The sequence below is a fragment of the Lynx canadensis genome, chromosome X (assembly GCF_007474595.2).
Source record: "Lynx canadensis isolate LIC74 chromosome X, mLynCan4.pri.v2, whole genome shotgun sequence".
Classification (NCBI taxonomy): Eukaryota; Metazoa; Chordata; class Mammalia; order Carnivora; family Felidae; genus Lynx; species Lynx canadensis.
This window is the reverse complement of record NC_044321.2, coordinates 15,475,522-15,497,854: the sequence shown is the minus strand read 5'-3', so window position 1 is coordinate 15,497,854 and position 22,333 is coordinate 15,475,522. Positions and strand designations below refer to the sequence as shown.

General features: G+C 43.2%; 1 protein-coding gene across 4 annotated transcripts in view; it reads left to right on the top strand.

Moving 5' to 3' along the window:
- SH3KBP1 (SH3 domain containing kinase binding protein 1) overlaps positions 1 to 22,333 on the top strand; it is a 334,711-nt gene that overhangs the window by 114,086 nt on the left and 198,292 nt on the right. For all 4 annotated transcript variants that reach the window (XM_030304713.1, XM_030304716.1, XM_030304714.1 and 1 more), the window contains one exon: positions 20,711 to 20,834. In XM_030304713.1, coding sequence (XP_030160573.1) covers positions 20,711 to 20,834 — 124 coding nt within the window. The remainder of the gene's footprint in view (positions 1 to 20,710; positions 20,835 to 22,333) is intronic.

Genomic DNA, 22,333 nt, shown 5'->3' with positions numbered 1-22,333 from the left:
TTTGTTAGAAGTTTAAAACCAGTGGCTATGTTAAGTTTGGAGACATTTCTAGGGTTTTACTTATCTTTATTATTCTAGTACCCAAACTAGAATGTGTATATATGATCTTTTGGCTTGTTACAAGCACACACTGAGTTAAACATCTTCTACTTGAGAAAACGTGAAGTGCCCCATGTGCATTTTGGCACTTACGTCATGAGTACCATCAGCTTTACAGATAGCACTGTAGCTTTGGGTGTCTGTGCCTGGAAAGAGGTTGGCTTTGTTTTTTCTTCCTGTTTGCCAAGTGATGCTAGATCAGTAATAATATTGATTTGAAAAGGAGAAAAACATGTAGTGACTATTTGCAATGAAAATAAATTAATGCAGCCTTAAAATAATATCATTCGATATAATCTTATAAATCAAGTTGAAAGCCTCTTTTGACTTAATAGGACGTCTCTCTGTTTCAAGATCTGAAACTTTACATGGATCTTACTAATTAACAAAAGTTGTGTGCGGAACTTACACAGACAGGAAAGTGAGATGTGAAATGTCAAGTTCTCTCTCCTTTCAACCTGACTACCTCCAACAGTTGCATCCAGGTTTTTGTGCATGCAGGAAATGTCTTCAGTAGTTAATGTACTCATATGTTGACTCATAAGTCAGACCATGGGATTACTCATCCCGAAATGCAGAATTTGGGATCAGTCTTGGAAAATTTTGACTTCATTTTAATCTTCCTATTGTGAACATCGATTTCATTCTGCAAACTCAGCATATTCTGTGTCTCCCAAACATAGATACCACAGATGAGTATTTTGTATCTCTTCCTTCAAGGAGAACTCATTTCTTTGCCCATACTATCTAAGCTCTAAGACAAACGCCAGCCCAAATTGCTTGGTGTGTCCAGGAATGCCCGTGGTACATGCTATTTGGTTATGTGGCCGGGTCAGTCACATTAGATGGGTTTTGGCTTCACCCTGAGTGGTTACTAGGGCTGTGGGTCACATGTATTGAATTTACATCTCTCATTTATAAGGCAGGGTATGAATTATAAAACGATGCTGTTAATTTTGGTTGAACCCCAGGTATTACTGTGTGGCTTTTTTTTTTCTTTCAACATATCATGGAGCCTTAAAACAGAGTCACCAGCATGCCTTTTCTGTATTTAGCCTTTGAGGTGTGCCTCTCACGGTTGAGCTGGGGTGGTTACAGCTGGCTGGCCCAAATGAGACGTAGATCAGCCAGATAGCTCAGGCTGATAGTAAATCCTGCGATTCATTTCATCTGTGTTTGTGGCTGGGTAAAAATCTTATAAATTACAGCTAGCGTGTATGTTTTGTGTGTCTGTGTGTTGTGCGTTTGATTGCAGTCGGTGGCAAAATTGATACCAGGGCAGTGCGTTGTTATCAGCACATCTCCTACATGTGACCTGAAGCCACAGCGCTCATTTGCGGTGCTCTCCAGTGTGCTCTGGCTTCCGAGCAAATTAACCTCCAAGTCAGAACTGCCGAAACTCTGCAGGAACTGAGGCCAAGCTGCTCTGTTGGTGTGGGGGCAGGGAGTAGGCTTATCAGGAGAGGACAAGGGCAAGTTGAGAAATTGTTCTAGATCTCCGCCAGTTAATTATTGCAGCTTCCCAGCATGTGTGAAAGGAACAATGTGAATAACATCAATAGTGATTATTTTCCTTCATTATTCTGTCCACCTGCTATTTACTGTGAGCATTCCAGGGAGAAGAGATAAGCCAAGGCTACGTTTTAAAAATCCCGAGTCCCAAAGCAGGCTTTGTCTGTCTTTCTGGCGCTGATCGGTGAGGGTGGGGCAGGGCTGTCATCAGATTTTTAGATCTATTTTTAAACTTGGAGGACAAATTTTATAAATATGAGCTGCTGCTGCTGCTTTTTAAAAAATCCCTTTCTACTCTAAAAATAATTTGCTGGGAAAAAGTTTGTGAATTGTTTATTAAAGAGAGATGCAGAAATTCAGCTGAGTGTGTTTCCTTATAAATAAAGGAAAACATCACCTCGCAGCTACTGTCTGAAAGCAGATGTAGCTTCTTGGGAAAGATTTCTGACATGTTAATGCCACTGTAAGAATGTGGAAGAAAATTCAGAATTTTTCCTTCTGGCCTCCCTTTTCAGACTCTCCAAACCCTACTCATTTCTTATCACGGAAGTGGTATGTTATCCCTTTTGGGAAGCCATTTCATCCTCCCAGGCAGTACAGATGCCCCCCAGCTTCTGTTCTTACCGGTGCCCTTAGTCACCCTTCTGTCTCCTGTAACACCGTGTATTGCGCGCTAACGATCGCCCACGTTTACTATAGGTGACGCACTGTTCCAAGCTCAGTTCAGATAGTGGTTTATTTAGTTGTCATAATAAGCCTTGAGTTAGATGTTGCCATTATTCTGTTTTAAAGATGAAGCAGGCTGGGGCACCTGGGTTGCTCAGTTGGTTAAGTGTCTGACTCTTGATTTTGGCTTAGATCATGATCTCACCACCATGAGATTGAGTCCTGTGTCGGTCTCTGTGCCGGGTGTGGATTCTGCTTAAGAGTCTCTCTCTCCTTTCCCTCTGCCCCTCCCCTGCTCTCTCTCTCCCCTTCTCTCTCTCTCTGTCTCTCTCAAAAAAAGATGAAGTAGGCTGAATAATGGCTCCCCAAAGATGTCCACATCATAATCCCCAGAACCTGTGTGTATGTTACAAATATGTGGCAAAAGGGACTTTGCAGCTTTGCTTAAGTTAAGGCTCTGAAGATAGGGAGATGCTAATCGCCAGGGTCCTTTTGAGAGGGAGGCGTACAGGCAAGAAAAATAAAAAAAGATAAATTGGAGTATGTCAAAATTTAAAAACTTCTGTGAATTAAGACACCATCAACAGAGTGAAAAGACAATGGAATGGGAGAAAGAATTGGTAAGTCATGTATCAGAATAATAACTCCTATAACTCAACAACAACAACAACAACAACAAATAACCTGCTTAAAAATGGGCAAAGGACCTGAAGAGACATTGCACCAATGAAGATTTACTGTTGGTAAACAAGCACGTGAAAAGATGCTCGACATTGTTCATCATTAAGGAAATGAAAATCAAAACCACATTGACATATCACCTCACTCCCGTTAGAATGGCTACTGTGAAAGAAAAAAAATGGAAAATAACAAGCGTTGGTGAGGATATGAAGGAATTGGAACTCTCGTGCGCTGTTGGTGGGAATGCAAACTGGTGCAGCCTCTGTGGAAAACAGTATGGAGGTGCCTCAAAAAGTGAAAAATAGAATTACCACATGATCCAGCAATTCTACATTCAGAAGAACTGAAAGCAGGTTCTCCAAGAGATATTTGTATACCCTTGTTCATAGCAACATTATCCACAGTAGCCAAAACGTGGGAGCAACCCAAGTATCCAGTAATGGATGAATGAATAAACAAAATGTGGTCTATACATACAATAGAATATTATTCATCTTTTAAAAGGGGGAAAATTGTGACACGTGCTATAAAATGGATGAACCCTGAGGACCTGATGCTAAGTAAAATAAACGAGTCACAAAAAGGAAGATACTCGAGTAGTCAGACTCAGAGACAGAAAGTAGGATAGTGGTTACCAGGAGCTGGGAAGAGGTTAGAGTGGGTAGCTGTTGTTTAATGAGTAGACAGTTGCAGTTTTATAACCTGTTAATCTGTTAATTAATATTATTTATCTTTAGTCTATTAATGCTAAATAAAGGCACGTATTTCTAGGCACAAATGAAGAGACTGTCCTGTCGTGGCTGTCATCAGTGAGCAGTTTCCCACTACAAAATACTTCTTTAGTCTCAAACCTAAGCTTTGGAAACCAGGCACCTAAAATCAGGGCTTTGTACTTCCCAGAATGAGTTTTTTTTTTTTTTTTTTTTTAAGATCTTGTTTTTAAGCAATCTCTACACCTAACATGGAGCTCAAACCCATAACCCCGAGATCAAGAGTCACTTGCTCTACTGACTGACTCAGCCAGGCGCTGCCGGAATGAGTTATTCTAAGCTGAGTTTTTGGATGGTTCTTTCTTCTTTGGGGGATGAGGGTGAGAACTGAGAGGACTTCCAATAATATGCATTAACCTTTGCCATAAAATTATTAGAAAAAGTGAATTTTATTTTATTTTATTTTATTTTATTCTCAGTGGAGAAGCCCTTTGCAATCCTGTCACATCTCTAAGAAGACCTCAGGGAAAAGAATGGATTTTGCCAAAAAAGTTTTAGAAACTTCTGTATGGAAAAAAATAGAATTGATAGAGTAAATAGTTGACAAATGAGGGAAATTCTGCAACATATGAAAGACCAAGGGACAATTCTTTAATATTCAGGGAGCTCTTAGAAATGAAAAGAAGGGGCACCTGGGTTGCTCAGTCGGTTGAGTGTCTGACTTCGGCTCAGGTCATGATCTCACGGGTTCGTGAGTTCGAGTCCCACATCAGGCTCAGTGCTGTCAACACAGGCCCCGCTTTGTATCCGCTGTCCCTGCCCCTCCCCTGCTCGTGTTCTATCTCAAAAATGAATAAAACATTAAAAAAAAAAAAGAAATGAAAGAGAAAGAGGCAAAGTTCATAGTGGAACTGACGAAGGACATGAGCAGGCAGATCACCAGAAAAGAAAGCCAAATAGATAGTAAGCATATGAAAAGCTGATCAGCTTTAATTTGTACTAATTAAAGAAATGTAAATTAGATTTCACTTTCTGTTATCAAATTGGCAAAAATTAAGAAGTGTCAAGATATAGAATACAGGGAAATCGGCACACATTCATGTTATTAGTGGGAGTGTAATTGAGGAAAACTGGAGGCTAACCTTGTCTGTTACAAGTAAGGATGCACAGAGAGTGCAAAGTGAAATAAAGAAATTTCACTTTTGCAATTTGTCCCCCAGTTACACAGGTGTATTTGTGCAGAGCTATAGACACAGTGATGCTCACTGTAGTGTTAAGTCTTAAAGACTTAAGACCACCAGATAGTTTCACGTGGGCTATAATCTGGAGCTGGAGAGGACTTCCTCTCCAGCCCCAGATTACGGTAAATTACCCGTATAGCTAAGAATACAGAAATACAGCAGAAGGGGGATAGCCTTGGGGCAGGAGCAGATGAAGTATATGTCAGGGTGTATTTCATGCACCCGTCTCTGCCCCTAGATCCCATTGGTCTACACAGCAGTGGAGATTCTGCCAGATCTCAGAAACAGCCAGTTTGCTGTGCCATGAGTTTTCTCCATCAGCATTCCAGAAGGAGCCAGCAATGACAGCTGGTGTACTTCCGTTTATGGTATGGTGAGAAACATGCAGCTCCCCTGGTTCTTGAACCAAACTTCCACTCCAGCAAGACCTTGTGTTCATCCAGGGGAGTGGAAGGCAGAGACAGTAGCCACGTGTCCCTGACGAGATATATCTGCTCTGATTTTCTATCCCCTCATTTCCCCAGGTTCCTCCTCCCACCCCCGCCCCCAGCTCTGATTTAGCGCTTTTTAATCTGGGTGGTTCTGATTGGTCAGGCTGCCTAGTTCTGAAATCTCCTTTTCTGCACAACCAGATCATCCACTCTGATACTGGCAAATCCTACATTTGGATTTTGTGCAGCCATGGGGCAGAGGGGCAGAGCTCTGACAGGAGAAGATGTCCAAGAGAAGTCGTCAAATGGAAGAAGGCAAGATGTAAAACACCTATATTGTATGAGGCCCTTTGTATTAAAAGCAAGTAGGGACACATGACTCATAGTTCCTAGGGGAGCAGGGCTCGGATTTCACTGGGGAATGGGTGTACTTTGACCTTTTGCTTTATGTCCTCCTTTACTATTTATTTTGTGGAGCAAGCATGTATGCCTTTAAAATGATTAAGTTTAAAAATCAAAGCGATGTATATGTATATAGATTACAAGCTGTATAGTATTGAAAGATACATGAGTATCCAGCAGTGCCGTGGCCCTTCTCATGTCCTTGTCTTCTGGGAGACAGTCACTTTTTAGTTCAAGCAGCTGCTTCTAGTATTCGCTGTAGTACTTGTGAGTAATATGCAAGAGTGCTGTCTCTTGGTTTGTCAATCCTAGATATTATCTGTCACCTGTTGTGGTACTTCAGGGTTTCGGCTCAGTTACCCCCCACCTCCCGCTTACTCCATCCTCCCTATATGCTTTCATCTCAGGTTTTGGTCTAATCTGTATTTAATGTTTTCATTACTATAGCAATGCTGATATTGAGCATTGAAGCAAGAATATACTATAATTCTTTTTATAGAACTGTTTTTCCTACAGATAATAATTCTTTGTTTGTTGAATTATCCTAGGACCTGCAAATCTTTTCATACCTTGAACTAAACAACTCTTTAAAATGCCTCTTTTTTTTTACATTAAACATTTTTTTTAACATTTATTCATTTTTGAAAGGCAGAGAGAGACAGAACGCTAATGGGGGAGGAGCAGAGAGAGAGGGAGACACAGAAACAGAAGCAGGCTCCAGGCTCTGAGCTGTCAGCACAGAGCCCGATGCGGAGCTCAAACTCACGGACCATGAAATCATGACCTGAGCCAAAGTCGGCCGCTTAACTGACTGAGCTACTCAGGTGCCCCTACATTTTTTTTTTTTATTTTATTTTTGAGAGACAGAGAGAGACAGAGCACAAGACAGGGAGGGGCAGAGAGAGAGAATGAGACACAGAATCTGAAGTAGGCTCCAGGTTCCGAGCTGTCAGCACAGAGCCCAGTGCGGGGCTGGAACTCACAAACTGTGAGATCATGACCTGAGCCGAAGTCGGACGCCTAAACGACTGAGCCACCCAGGAGCCCCATCTTTAAAATGCCTCTTAATCCATCCCCCCATCCCCCACAAAAACACTAGCACCTTCCAACCTGAACTGGTTGCTCTTGAAGCTGCTGCCCAGAACTCAGCTAGGAAATCCCCGCCATCTCTCTGTCATTATTGACTGCCCTGGGTCCTGGCTCCCTCGCTGTCTTGTCCGACCCGCTTGATTTGGTGAGCCACACCCTCTGGTAGCTCTCTTAGAGTGCATGGAAGGAAAGTTTTCGAGACTTCTGCTAGACCAGCCACAGTAGGGATTGGATACTGGAAAGTTTCTCCCTTTTAATACTCACCACCTCTCAGTGCCTGGCCCGTGTCTGGAACCCCTAGGACCCAGAGGCTGTGCCTTCATCCACATGATCTCATTCAGTCTTCAAGATACACTAATCACCCATTTTACAACCAACAAAAGCGAGGCACCAAGGTCACACACCCTCTGCAGCATCAGGGCCACAACTTGAACTGAATAATCAGCTGTGTTGAACGAGGGGTACTACCTATCCAAACCCAGCTGCTTCCTACTGGAGGGAGAATTAACAGTAGTGTGCCCTGAGTGGTAAGTGCCAAGTACACAGTCACGGGTGCGGGGCGAATCTAATTATGAGTGGTGGCCTGTGTCTGCTTCCTCAGCACTTCAGCTCCAGTTTGCCATCCTTTGGCAGAAGTATCTTCCAGTCTTATTGATTGTGCATGTGTGTGAGCATGTATGGGAGTGTGAGAGAGAGATTGATTTATAGTTCTGTTGCTAGCTCCTTGCGATAATTAAAACGCTCTGCCTATCATTCGTATGAGCTCAGTATGATTATTTTTATTGCTCCAGTATCTGGTTCCAAGCAATGTAAGAATTTCACCCCCCCCTTTCCCGCTCCTTTTGTGATATGAAATGCCTCATTACTTAGCAGTTTTCTGCTGATTGCACAGTTTAGCATTTGATCTTTTTGTTAACCACAGTCAGGTGACCACACATGGGGTAATTAGATTAACCTGCCCCTCCTCTTCTTTAGTGAAACAATATAAAATCTGGTATTCTGTTGGCACATGCTTTCCTTAGATTAATGATCTTGGAGCTGCTGTGTGGAAATTTGCATAGCTCTCTACAGCTCTGAGAAATGAAAATGCCCAGCTGTCTAAAAGCTTTAATCAGGAAATGAGCATGAAATGGCATTGTTTTGTCACGGGCTTGGAATAATTTATTCTTGACAATCGAGTTATCCGAGATGGAAATGTATGTAAACATTCTTTCAACAACCAGTAAACAGGTGCTTTTTTGTTAAAAATTCAAGAATTTCTTTACTTGGGAGTGGCTTTCAAATCCTTGGTCCTCAGCACTGCTCGCTTACCGTTCATTCTATGATGATATTCCTTGTCTCTCCTCTTTTAAGTGGCAGTTTATGGAAGTTGGCCCTCCAGAGCAAGTGAAGAGAGCATATACGTGTAGGTGGAGCATGGCATGACCATTAGGAGTGTGGGCTTGGCCCCAGGACTGCCTGGGCTTCAGTCCTCAGTCAGCCCTTGACTGTCTTGTCCCCTCTTGGGATCCACCTCCCCCATCTGTCAGAGAGAGAGATAATGCCCCCTATTTCTTAGTGTGGCTGTGAGCACTGGATGAACTACTCCATGCAAACCCTTAGAACAGTCCCTTGCTCATAGTATTCATAATTGCAAGCTAATTCCATAGTTTTTAGATCTAGGAAAATGAAGAAGAGATTCACTTTCTGTTTTATATGTAAGAGACCCCAGTGCATTTACATTTTTCCATTAGTTTATTAGTCCTAGAAGCAGTTGTGACTGTAAAAATTAACCCTGACCTAGATGCACATACTGCTGCCATTTATAGCTGGCACATAGTAGGCACTCACATATCTTTTAGAAGAATGACAGAGCTAATAATAATGGCCATGATTTATTGAGTGTCTGGGGATGAAAGATCACTGAGACCTCTTCTTTACCCCTGAGACCCTCACAGAGTAGCCGAGAGAGAGAGAGATCGAGAGTACAGGGGTCAGTGCTGTGACAGGGATTCCCACAAAGGGCCCCAGGAGCACGGGCTCTTCACCATCTTCAAAGCTGTTAAAAAGATGGCAAAAATGGCTCCCAGACCTTGGATGGCCCTTCTTTTGTCTCCAAGAGCAAGCTGTTGACCTACCACGTGATCCAACAATTCCTGTGTTTCTGGGAGTACTGTGTCACGGGGTAGGTATGATGTTATCAGGAACATTTAAAAAATTTTCCAGAAGAGGCTGTTGGAGAAAGTGCCCACCCCTCAGGGAGTTCGATTTGAGACCTTGTGATTAACCTTTTTGAGCATAATTAACCAATCCCACACTGTTTAAGTCTTGTACTCTGGGCACTAAAGTGAACTGTATTCTACCTATGGTAAAACTACAAATAAGATTTACTATTGCCTTTTTATAAGCATTTTACTTATTATTCTGGGTTGTTGTCATGACATTGATTATACTTGTATTTCAAAATTTTTGATTTTTTTTATCATATGAATGGAAAAGACGATTAATGGGCCTGGTATGATTTTCCCCACATCTTAACTTTCTTATCTCCCCTTCTTGAGGAAATAGATGGACTGAAGAGCTTTCTTTTAAGCTTTTATCTGTTCATATGTACGGCCATCACTGGGAACCAGTAACATTAGGATCATTAAAACTAGCAGTGGAAAGGATATAACTGAAGTGTATTTGGAGACAGTATCAATTTCTTGCTTGTTTGCAGAAAAAGTAACAGCCGATAGTCTAATGATTGGGGAATAGTAAACACATTTCCATCATTACTTTTTTTTAATGTTTATTTATTTTTGAGAGAGAGCAACGAACAGGGGAGGGGCAGAGAGAGAGGTAGACACAGAATCCGAAGCAGCCTCCAGGTTCCGTGCTGACAGCACAGAGCCCAACATGGGGCTCAAACCCATGGACTGTGAGTTCATGACCTGAGCCGAAGTCGGATGCTTAACTGACTGAGCCACCCAGGCGCCCCTCAATCGTTACTTTTTAAATTAAAAAGTTGTATGGCTAACACAGGCACACGGTACCAATTAAAAGTGACAAAATGTGGGCTTTCCCTGTCTCTCGGTCACCCTGTTCCCCTCGCTGGAGGCAGCCTCAGTTCATCAGTTTGTTCTCTATTACACAATGAGGCATGCACACACTTTCACACAAATGCTAGCATACATTATTAGGCTTTCTTACTTAGCAGCATGTCTTAGCGATTATCCTTATTTGTACTTAGAGACCTGCCTCATTCTTGGAGAAAGTTGCATGGTGTGGATTTACTGTAATTCATGTAACTAGTTCTCTACTGATACTCATTTACATTCTTTCAGTCTTGCTAATTGAAGCAGTGTTGTAACAATTAATCTTGTACATACACCCTTTTGCACGTGTGCAAACATACTTGCAGTTTAAATTCCTAGGAGTGGAAATACTGAGTCAAAAGGCATAGGCATTTAAATTTTTGATAGATAATTGCCACATTGCCTCGCACAGAGGTTGCACCTATTTATATATCAATTTATACTCTCATTGGTGAGTGCGAGAGGGTATCTTCCTCTACACCAGAGCTAAAATTATATTGTTTTGATTGTTGACAATCAGATTTAAAAAACAATTTTTTGCATCAGTAGCACTAATATAAATTCACTGGGTATCAGATCCATTGAGAAGCTTAATCATATTTAGTATCAAGAAAAAAAAAGAGAACTCATTGTAGTAAAAATTATATTCACCCCCGTGTATGTAGACTATAACTTGTGGAGAGTTTGACTTGTGCTTACTATCCTCTGTACTTATTTACCCTTTGCACGGATACCAGCTGTGTGCCAGGCACTGCACTCTGTGCTCTGAGCACAGAGACAGTATTCTGAGAGGGCCCGGACCCTAGAGAGGACTGGTGTGAACGTGATAGTATGCCGGGTGTAAATGTTGTGCTTTTAGTAAAAGGACACAGCCAGGAGGATTCAGGTCTTCTATCCAGTGTGCAATGCACAGCTACTGTCAAATGAATCCCACTGTAATTTGCATTTTTCTTAGGAGTGTGGTTAAGTATCTTTTCATAGGGTTGAGTCATTTTTTTCTGTGAATTATCTTTTGCTATTTTCTGTTGGGTTATTGATCTGTTTGCCAACACTTTGCAGAAAGCGTTCTCCATAACAAGCAATGCTCCCCCACTTTGACTTTGGTTGATTAATTTTCTTTCTTTTCTTCTTCTTCTTCTTTTTTTTTTTTTTTATCTTGCAGTTGTAGTTTTCTGTAGTTCATCAGCCCTTTCTTTTGCAGCTTCCACATTCTGTGTCAGAGTGTCAAATAGTCTTTCCCACTCTGAGATTGTAAAATATTTCTCTCGTATTTTCTTCTACTGGTTTTAAAGTTTCATTGAAAAAAATTTTTAAGTTTATTTTGAGAGAGAGCATGTGTGCACGAGGGGCAGAGAGAGAGGGAAAGAGAGAGAATCCCAAGCAGCATCTGCACTGTCAGCACAGAGCCCGATGTGAGGCTTGAACTCATGAACTGTGAGATCACCATCTGAGCCAAAATCAAGAGTTGGATTCTGAACTGACTGAGCCACCCAGGCGCTCCTTTAACGTTTCATTTTTATTTTATTTTATTTTAAAATTTTAACGTCTATTTATTTCTGAGAGAGAGTGTGTGCACACGCACAAGCCGGCGAGGGGCTGAGAGAAGGAGACACAGGATCTGAAGTGAGCTCCAGGTTGACAGCAGAGAGCAGAGAGGAGAGAGCCCGATGTGGGGCTTGAACTCAAACATTTATAAATATATAAATGTTTATATATTTTTGAGAGAGAGGGAGACAGACAGACAGAGCCTGAGGCAGGGGAGGGGCAGAGAGAGAGGGAGACACAGAACCCAAAACAGGCTCCAAGGTCTGAGCTGTCAGCACAGAGCCTGACGCGGGGCTTGAACTCACAAACCATGAGATCATGACCTGAGCCGAGGTCAGACGCTTAACTGACTGAGCCACCCAGGCGCCCCAGGTTTCATTTTTAAATGAGTAAATTTATTTTGAATGTCTAACGTTCCCACTCTAGTAAAGAAATAGGTATTGCTTGTTCAAGGAAAATGAGGTACTGTGTGAATTTTCTTACTGTATCTTCTTCCTACTGATCTTAAGCCAGATCTGCATCCTGAGAGGCGAAAAGTTGCTTGTGATCAGGGAACACCGGTTGTGTCTTTGTAGGGATGACACAGATTTCCATGTTGTCATAGCTTTCGGCTGAATTGAACGTATTACCCGTCGTCTGTAATAGGTGTCCTGCCCATAACGGTCTGCTAAGTTGGCCATTCATTTGACAGATATTTATTAGGTGCCCACTAAACCATGTCCAGACAGCTGGTTGGTATTGACACCCTTTGATCCACTGGTAGTAATCTAGATGTTTAGCAGGGCATGGGCAGATCCGCAGGCACTGACTACCATGCAGGTAATTGCACTGTGCATAGATCAGGAAGTGGTGTTATCTCTTTGGGACACGAAGGCGGAGGTTCTTATCTTTGTCCGGCATGTGGCACTTCCTGAGCTCCTTGCAGCATTTATTCCCATCCTGCTGTCCAAGCGCTTCTTGCCTGGGCCTGTGTTATCAGTGATTCTTGGGAGATAACACTGCAAATGTAGGATATTGCAAATATGTAGTTGAAGATTTACATAGAAACATGACAATAGGTATCCTGTTACTTAAAAAGAACTTGTTAGCTTTGAGCTGAAAAGATCTTAGGTCTAATCTATGATGATATGTCAGAGCACTTTTCTAAGTGGCCACATATTTTGTTAAATGTAAGAAAGCCATTGTGTATGAGATCAGCGTGGTTTCACTATGTAATTTTTAGGGGAAAGTATGAAATATTTCAAGCATTTGGAAAAGAAACAGAATAGCAAATACCAGTGTGTCTACCCCCTCGATTTATCAAATCCTCATATTTTTGCCATGTTTACTTCAGATGGTGTGTGTGTGTGTGTGTGTGTGTGTGTATTCTTTGTAAGTCTTTCTAATGAAGTTGGTGCATTTCGTGGTTCAACAGCATGGGTCTTTTTTTTATGTTTATTTTTGAGACAGAGACAGAATGTGAGCAGGGGAGGGGCAGCGAGAGAGGGAGACACAGAATGTAAAGCAGGCTCCAGTCTGTCAGTGTAGAGCCTGATGTGGGGCTTGAACTCATGAGACATGAGATCATGACCTGAGTTGAAGTCGGACGCTCAACCGACTGAGCCACCCAGGTGCCCCCCCTCTTTTTAATTGTGATAATGAGATAGATATTTTTTTAGCGAAACAGAATCTTCCAGCTGAAGCTCCCCTAGTGTTCTGCTCTTGCTTTCAAGATACTTACTGTGTCTTCCCAGGTGTCTTAAGATTTAGTAGCCTTTTCTGAATGGAACAAAGTGCTGGTAAACCAGTCTCTGTGAGCAGGTGACGTTCAGGGGGTGGCTGTTCCTCAAACTTGCCTTTAATGTGGGGGGGGGCAGGCAGGAAGGTATTATGCATGTAGGGGGTAGGTAATGTGCTATTTTAGGATCTGTATTTATTCAAAACTCTCTTGCAGTAGATTTGCTGTAAGGGTTTGTTTTAGTGATTTCCTTTTATCTCCTGCCAGTGGTAATTTTGCAAAAAGGTTTTCCATGAAATGGCGTAGGGGGCACAGCTGTGATCCCACAGCCACACCGGGCCCTAAAGGGAGTCTTACCTGCGGAAAGAAACCAGGTTTGAGGACAGGCTGATGAATGCCTCCTTCTTTTCCCCTGCCCTGCTTCTGCCCTGAGCTGAGGGGATCCAGCCGAGGTTTGCTCTAATGCAGAAGGAAGCCCAGGACCAGCATTTTCTGCAGGTCAAGGCAGTACTGAGCTCCCCCTGGTGTCAGTGGCAGCAGCCCACTCCGTGTGCCTGTAATGTTGGTGGCAGGAGAGAAGGAAATATTGTGAGATGTGAGGAAAGCAGGTGAGGTGGAGAGGAAGGACCTCATAGAGGGAGAAGATCCACTCAGCTGATTGTGTCAATTAGATGAGTCACCCCTTGACTCACCCACTTGGTAGGAAGCATCTGGCACATTCCAATCGCCGGTCCCCTTAATGTTGATCCCAGAAAGCTTTCCAGCCCCTGAGATGAATATTAAGACATCCAAGGGGCACTTGGGTGGCTCAGTCAGTTAAGTTTCCGACTCGTGATTTTGGCTCAGGTCAGGATCCCACGGTTCGTGAGTTCGAGCCCCACATTGGGCTCCGTGCTGGCAGCATGGGATTCTCTCTCCTTTCCCTCCTCCCCCCCCCCCCCCCCACTTCAAGGTAAATAAGTAAACTTGAAATAAATAAATAAACTTAAAAAAAAAGATACCCAAGAACTAACTAGCTTTTCATGTTTTTGACCTTCTAGGATGAAATATTAGCACATTTTGATTTAAAAGAATCTGTTGTTCTCTGGCTTAAGCCTTCATATTGTTATTTTAAGTGGAAATAGCATACAGTGAATTGCAGAGATCATATACATAAACATAGTTCAAAGAAGCTTTAGGCATGTATATGCCTGTGCAACCTTCGCCTAGACCGAGTTATAGAACCTCCCAGTTATTACCTTCCCAAGGGCAACTGCTGTTTTGAGATCTCTCACCATTGATGAGTTCTGCCTATTGGTAAACTTTGCACAACAGAATCGTAGCATATGTGATCTTCTTGGTCGGGCTTCTTTCACTCAGAGTCCTGACTATGATGTTCATCTGTTTTGTTAGGTGTCATTCTTTTTTTTTTTTTTTTACAGCACTTGCTGTTTTATGATGACCATGATGACAATAAATAATCAATTTGTATACTACTCTCCAATTTACTCTTTGACCCTGAAGACACATCTGTGATGGTACCAAAGCATTTAGCATTAGACTTCTTTTAGAGATGACAAAAGAGCTGCTGAGAGGCTTTCAGTATTGTCCCCAAGGTCATCCACCTAATAAATGATGATACCGGTACTAGTTGTTGTTTGTTTTTGTTTTGTTTTTGTTTTTACTCACCCGTCATTCTCTCCATTTACCGTGAAGGCTGCATCTCAACTTGTGTCAAGGTTGGTAGTAGGATGAGAGGAGGGAGGGACTCCTAGACTGGACCTTCATTGATGTTTTACTGTGGAGTATTTTGGTTCATTGAAAGAAGGCAAGTTTCAACCAGGCCACTCCCCAGCACCTGTGCAGTACATAATGGATGAGGGGGCTGAGGAGAAAAGAGGGAAAGCTAACTTCGCAGCCAGCCACATCCAGGCAACTCCACTCATCGGAAGGCAGACTATGCTGGTCTAGTTTCCAGTTGTGTACAAATTATGCATTTCCTTGGTGAGGCTATTGTTCACAGGCTGCTAAATGTGTCATGGCAAGTTTTTTCTAGAGTGGCATTATTGGGGCTTTTTGGCCTCCAGATGTGGGTGAGCCCTCTTGGGCTCTGATCAGTGTAGTGCTTTGGGAAACAGGAATGGTATGAGTTCTCCTCTCCCTTCACTCAGGTTGTCCTTGTGACATAGTTTGAGTGTTATTGCAACATTGATATCTTACTGATGGCCTCAGTTCTGCTGTACATGCTGAGTTTCACTGTTGAGGCATCAGATTTGAGACAAAGAGAAGCTAGGTTTCCTTTACCGCATAAAGAGGTTTGCCGATACCCTGATGATTTTGTAGTGTTTTAAAGCAAGTACAATCATGGCTGATTTATATATGTGGGGATGTGTGAATTTCTCTAAGCCCCCATGGCCCACAATTCTGGCCCAGGGCGTGGCCTCTACCACTGGGATAGCAGAATCCAGATTCTTAACAATGGTTAAAAATATAGGCCTAGTGTTAGAAAGTGGAGATTGAGGGTTGGGCTAGGGACACTCAGACCCAGGAGATCCAGAGTCGCATGACATGGATCAGAACCTCGGATAGCTCCAGCTAGCCGGATGCTGGCAGCTACAGGCAGGAAGGAGTCACTCCAGTGCCAAGTCCGCCCTCCTCTGCAGCAAAGAGCTTTTATGTGTGGATGAGAAAGGACTTCAAGGATTTGGGCCTCGGTGTTGGTGGGTTTATGGATGAAACGGTGCCTTATATTCTTGAGCTGTGGAGGGAAGTGAAAATTCCCACTGGAGCCATGGGTGGGGTGATTTTGAGTCTTCCTTCTGTAGCCATGACACTAGTTTTTCTTCAGAGCTGAGGTGTAGTGGGAGAGCCCTGCCGGGAAGGCCCAGAGTTGGGTCCACAGCTCCCCATTAATAGCTTTGTGGCCTTTGGCTGCTCTTGCATCCTCTCTGACTGGGTCTCACAATTCTTTTGTTTTTTTTTTTTAAGTTTGTTTGTTTGTTTAGAGAGAGAGTGGGGGGAGGGGCAGAGGGAGAGAGGAAGAGAATCCCAAGCAGGCTCCACACTGTCAGTGCTAAACCCAATGTGGGGCTCTAGCTCACAAACTGTGAGATCATGACCTGAGCCGAATTCAAGAGTTGGACGCGTAACCAACGGAGCCACCCAGGCGCCCCTGGTCTCTGACTCTTATATGCAAAAATATGTCAATCTGGAAGAATAAAGGTTTTATTTATTTTTTCAATAACACAATGACAGTGTTACTGTGAGGAACAAGTGAAGAAATATCCGCTAAAACACTTTAATTTCTATAAGCCTCTGCCAGTGTGAGGTTGTGTCATTGCCAGCATCATCACCTATTTTTAGAGCCTACCAAGAGGACTCCATGACATCAGATGTCTGTGAAAGTCGAGGTGTTGTGAAAGAAGTGCATTCCCATCTTACATTTGCACGGTAATTGGTTCCATGGGGTCAGCATGCATGTTGGATAGCTTGAGCCAGAACCCAGGACACAGGGATTTGTGGTTTACTATTCAAATTTAAAAAGTTTTTAGATGAAAGGGCATGTCCTGTGGTCTTTTGGAAGTAATGGGAGGATTTCAATAGGGGAGTGACAAGTTCATACCTTTGTTTTGGGAGAGTATCTCTGGTGGCAGTGTGGAGGCTGATGTGGAAGAGGCCAGAGGCAGGGAGATATTATTGTCACTCCGGCAGGACTCAGAAAGAGTGGTTAAGAGATGAGCTTTGGGGGAGCCTGGTTGGTTCAGTCAGCTAAGCGTCTGACTCTTGACTTCGGCTCAGGTCATGATCTCACAATTTGTGGGTTCGAGCCTGACGTCGGGCTCTGTGACGGCAGTACAGAGCCCGCTTGTGTTTTCTCTTTCTCCCTCTCTCTCTCAGCCCCTCCCCTGCTTGTGTGCTCTGTCTCTCTGTCTCTCTCTCTCAAAATAAATAAATAAACTTAAAAAAAATTGGCTTTGGAGTGAGACAGGTTGGGTTCCAATTCTGGCTCCTATTTATTTGGTAAGCTTCCTTAATGCCCCGTGTCTTGGTGTGTGCATCATTGGTGAATAGGGTTGTTGTTCAGGCTACAAGTTGCCATCCAGGTGAAGCTCTCAGAGCACATCTGTTCAGCACGTGGCATGTACTAACATGTTAGCTGGTGTTCATGTGTATGTGTTCTTATGGGAAAATATGTGAGCAGGGGAGGGGCAGCGAGGGAGGGAGACACAGAATGTAAAGCAGGCTCCAGGCTGTCAGTGTAGAGCCTGATGTGGGGCTCAAACTCACAAACCGTGAGATCAGGACTTGAGTTGAAGTCGGATGCTCAACTGACTGAGCCACCCAGGCACCCCGTGATTTTAACCATTTAAAATATACAGTTCAGTGGCATTAGCTACATTAACAATGTGCAACAGTTGTCATTATCTCTGTCTAAGACTTTTTGGTCACCCCAAACAGATATTTGGTGACCATTAAACATTGACTCCCGTCCCCCCTCCCACTCCCTGGCAACCTCCAGTCGTTTTGTCTCTATGAATTTGCCTAGTCTGGCTGCATTATGTAAGTGGAATCATAGAATATTTGTCCTTTTGTGTCTGGCTTATTTCACTTAGCACATTGGTCTCTAGGCTCATTCATATTGTAGCATGTATCAAAACTTGACTCCCCTTTGAGGCTGAATAATATTCCACTGTATGTACGGACCACATCTTGTTTTTCCTTTCATCTGTTGATGGACATTTAGGTTATTTCCACCTTTTGGCTATTGTGAATAATGCTGCAGTAAATGTTGGCCTACAACTATCTCTTTGAGTCCCTGATGGCAGTACTTTAGGGTGTGTACCTAGGGGTGGAATTGCTTGGTCACATGGTGGTTCTTTGTTTAACTTTGAGGAACTACCATATTGTTTTCCACTGTGGTTGCACCATTTTATATTTCCACCAGCAATATACAGTGGTTCCCGTTCCTCCACATCCTCATCAATACTTATTTTCCTTTTTAACAAATTCTAGCCATATGTGTGTCTTTTGGAAGAAATGTCTCTGTAAGTTCTTTGCCTGGTATCCGTGGTTTTAAGGCAGTATAGGAGGAATAGAGAGAAACTGAGAGGTTGAGGAAGTAGATAGAGCCCAACTGGGTGACTGGTTAGGTAGGAGGGTTAACACTGAGTTTTTTAGCCTGGGTAAGTGGGTAGATGTGGGCTGTCAAGCAAGATAGCTCCCTTCTGTTCCAGAAAAGGGGCAGGTCAGGGGGAAGATGTTGCGTTTGTGGGGGGGGGGCTGCATTGAGCTTGGTGTACTTAGATGTTGTGCAGGTGGAGCCTACAGGATGCAATGCCATACCCATGTGTCTGGTTTCTCTGGAAAGATACAGGCCATATTTTAAGTTTTGTCTCCTCCCTGCTTCAATCTAAGAGGGAACTTAAGAAATGTGGGCATTGTTAGGCTTCTCTGTGTGGCAAATTTAAACAGTCATTGGGGGGGCAGTGGAATCTGGGATTTATGAACCAACCTCTCTCCTAGTGCTGTTGTCTTAGCCCTTAAGCACCTGCTTGATCAGGTCAGTCCTTACGTCCTCATGGGGTGCTGCTCTGAAGCCTTGGGTTTGAGCATTCTTATAATCACAGCTTCTAGGGGTGCCTGGCTGGCTCAGTGACTGTAGAATGCGACTCTTGATCTTGGGGGTGTGAGTTTGAGCCCCACGTTGGGTGTGGAGATTACTTTAAAACAAACAAAACAGTCATAGCTTCTAAAGCTCTAGTGACCACTCCAGTCTCTCAAACATTTGCACCTCCCTCACCCTTCCCCATCTGCATGTCTTTAGCAGTTAGTGCCAAGCAAATGCTTGACATGTTGCCCACGACACACTGAAGTTTTCTGAATTAGTACTTGGTAACACCGGATGTTGTATCACCATGTTCTGTGGTGTCCAGGTGGGAAATTTGTGTGTGCACAGTCCTGTCCACACTGCAGTGGATGGTGAAGTTTGAGCAGCTGTTCTACCCCAAAGAAACAACCTCAGGGGAATGAGCCCCATGGTGGCTTGTTTTTTTTACTTCTCAAGCCATAGCAGCCTGGCAGCCATCCCTAAGAAAGCCACCCCTCATGTGGCTCACATAGGCAGTGTTTGTAGATTGTCCCCTGATGCCGTCTGCCTGTGAGGCTGTAGAAACCCCCTGCAACTGCTGTTCTAGCAGGTGGTGCGACTACCGAGGTGGGAGTCCGTGTATGTACACACGCGTGCACACAGCTTTGTGCTGGCTTGGCCTAGAACACCGGCTGAAACTCTCAACCCACCAAAGCGACAGCTGCAGTTACTGGTTTCCGGTGGGGCCCTGGTGAGGGGAGGGAGGGTGAGGCTGCTGTGAACTGAGCCAGCAACTGGGGAATTGGATATGGTAACTAACACTCAGGTGTGTAGGAAGCTGCCGGCAGTGGCTGTGTTTTAACAAGCTTTTTTTCTTTCTTTGTGCCTCTGCCCTCTACCCAGGCTGAATCTCAGCCCCCTACCTAATTTACCGTCTTCATGTTCATTCCATAGAAGGAGCCCATCCACATTTCTTGCCCCATGTTCTTCCTAAAGAACACATGTCTCATCCTTGAGCCCTTCCTGCCACTCAGCCACACTCTGTGTCTAGCCCCATAGCTTTCACTTTTGCTCAAGTCAGCGTGATCATGGGCTCAGACAAGCCCAGAAACCCTCCACTCCAGACTTGCAGTTTGTGAGTTACTATCATTTCAAGGTATTGATGCTTTCAAAAATAATGATGTAAATTATTAGACTAATTTGAAATAATTCTATCAGCCATCAGGTTTTTAAATTCTGTATCTTAATGGATCTTGGATAAGAGACCCCCGAGAGCAAACTTTTCCCTAAAGGGCCAAGTATTTTAGGCTTTGATGTCCATTCCAAATACTCCGCTCTGCCATCATTTTCTAGTAGCCCTAGAAAATACCTCAATGGATGTAGGTGGTTGTGCTGTAATGAAACTTTCCTTACAAAACCATGTGGTGGGCTGTAGTTTGCTGACCCCTGGCCTGGACTGATAGTCTTTATTTCTGTTTGTCATCTTACATTTTTCTTTGTCAAGAGTTAAGGAAAGCCAGAGGAACTTGCTGACTGTAAATGAACTTAAATCATCTTCTTTTGGGTTTAGCATAATTGTCAGACAATGGTGATTTGGAATATATTTCTCTAAACCCTTGTTGGGAAGGATAGAAACCAGAAGGCTTTTAGCTTGCCTAAAGCTTGTCATTGTTCAAAAACTAGGACAGGCTGTCGCTTAGAGCTGAGTAGTGGCCTTTAGTATCACTCACTCTCTTTGTGGTCACTTGGAATGGCCATAGTCACATAAGGTCATGTCACCATACTGGACATTGTTTTCCTTTGTCGGAGTAGGTGCTTCGGTAATAAATGTAAGGAAAACGAGCTACAGCAATAGAGGAAATGGTATTCTTCAAGGCTCATGTTATATTGAGTTGAGGTCATCATAGTTCATTTCCAGAAAGCTGAAGCTTAAAATAATCAAAGAGCCATTTTCAAATTTCAAAAAACTATCTTATTTTCCTTTTATCTTCACAGGAAATAAAGAAAGAGATGAAGAAAGACCCTCTCTCCAGCAAAGCTCCAGAAAAACCCATGCACGAAGTATCCGGTGGAAATGTTTTGCTGTCTTCCGAAACAATTCTAAGAACCAATAAGAGAGGTATGGAAACAAAGAACAAGCCCCCTCCCCACACACAACCCCAAACTGGAAACTTCTGGGTGAACTGTGTCAAATTTGGAATTGCTGAAACATTGAATGGCATTTGCCCTTTTGTTTTTTTGTATAAATTTGGACACACACACAGAGCGAGTAATGATGTAACTATAATAAAGGGAACTAACAGAATTTTTTTTATAATGAGAAAGTAGACTAAATCCGTAAATGATGATTTTCCTATGACTTTAGCTTTCGCTCTCATATCTATTTTTATGGATGAAAGGTGACTTTAGAGAATGCTATGGTGCAGGCTGAGCTGTGAGTGTCTGGCCATGTTCTCTTTTTAATTTAAGGGCAGGCTTTATCAGGGTCTTTCTCTCTACCTGCTGGGCTCCCAAACATAGACTGTGTCTCTCCTGGTTTCGCAGGCAGTACATGCAAAGATATAGCCTGTACATCCATCCAACCAAGGGAACGTTAACCATTTTGTTTCCCTGTTTTGAGACCTCAAGGCAGGTTTTCAGGTATTAGCTCCTTGGGGTTTTGTTTTCTCCCACATCCCTCCCTTGTGACACTGTTGTTTGAAATGATAGGAGAGAGAATATAAGATTGCAGGGAGGACTCGACTCACTTCTACTGTGGTCGCACAAGATTTCCTCGGTTTTTCCTGACCCATCCCTCTCTGTGCATCCAGCGGGGCTCACACTGAGCGTGCCCACGGTAGGGTAGCCTTTAGCTGCAGGCTTTTCACGGGCTTATTACTTCCTTAAAGAGAAATAGCTGGTCGGAAGCAGGAGCAGGAAATGTATTAGCCAAGAGTTCCATTAAAAAGAAAAAAGAAGGCAAGTTTACATAACCACAGGGAAGAACAGCTAATCTTTCATAAAATTTAGACAGCATAAGAATTTGTCCAATAAACTGCCCATTGATCATAGTGCTTGAGACATTAGCTTTGTGTCTCTCTTCCTTCCTGCTTCTTCCTCTACCCCCTCCAGCTGCCCTGGGTTACATTTGCTTTTTTGAATTATTCAGATGAAGCATTGGCTGCAGGCCCACGCTGGTTAGCAGCTATAGGATTTTCTTTCTTTTCTTGTTTTCTTTCTTTTTTTTTTTTATTTTTTTTTAAAATTTTTTTTTTTCAACGTTTATTTATTTTTGGGACAGAGAGAGACAGAGCATGAACGGGGGAGGGGCAGAGAGAGAGGGAGACACAGAGTCGGAAACAGGCTCCAGGCTCTGAGCCATCAGCCCAGAGCCCGACGCGGGGCTCGAACTCACGGACCGTGAGATCGTGACCTGGCTGAAGTCGGACGCTTAACCGACTGCGCCACCCAGGCGCCCCTTTCTTTTTTTTTTTTCTTTTTTTTTTTTTTTTTTTTTTTTAAAGCCCATCGTACCAGTGCAGGGGATTTCCCATTTTAAGAATTAAGCGTACTTTTGCTGTAAAACTGCAGCCATCCCCCAAAGCCCCTCCTGCATTCTTGCACGTAAGTTCCAGAACT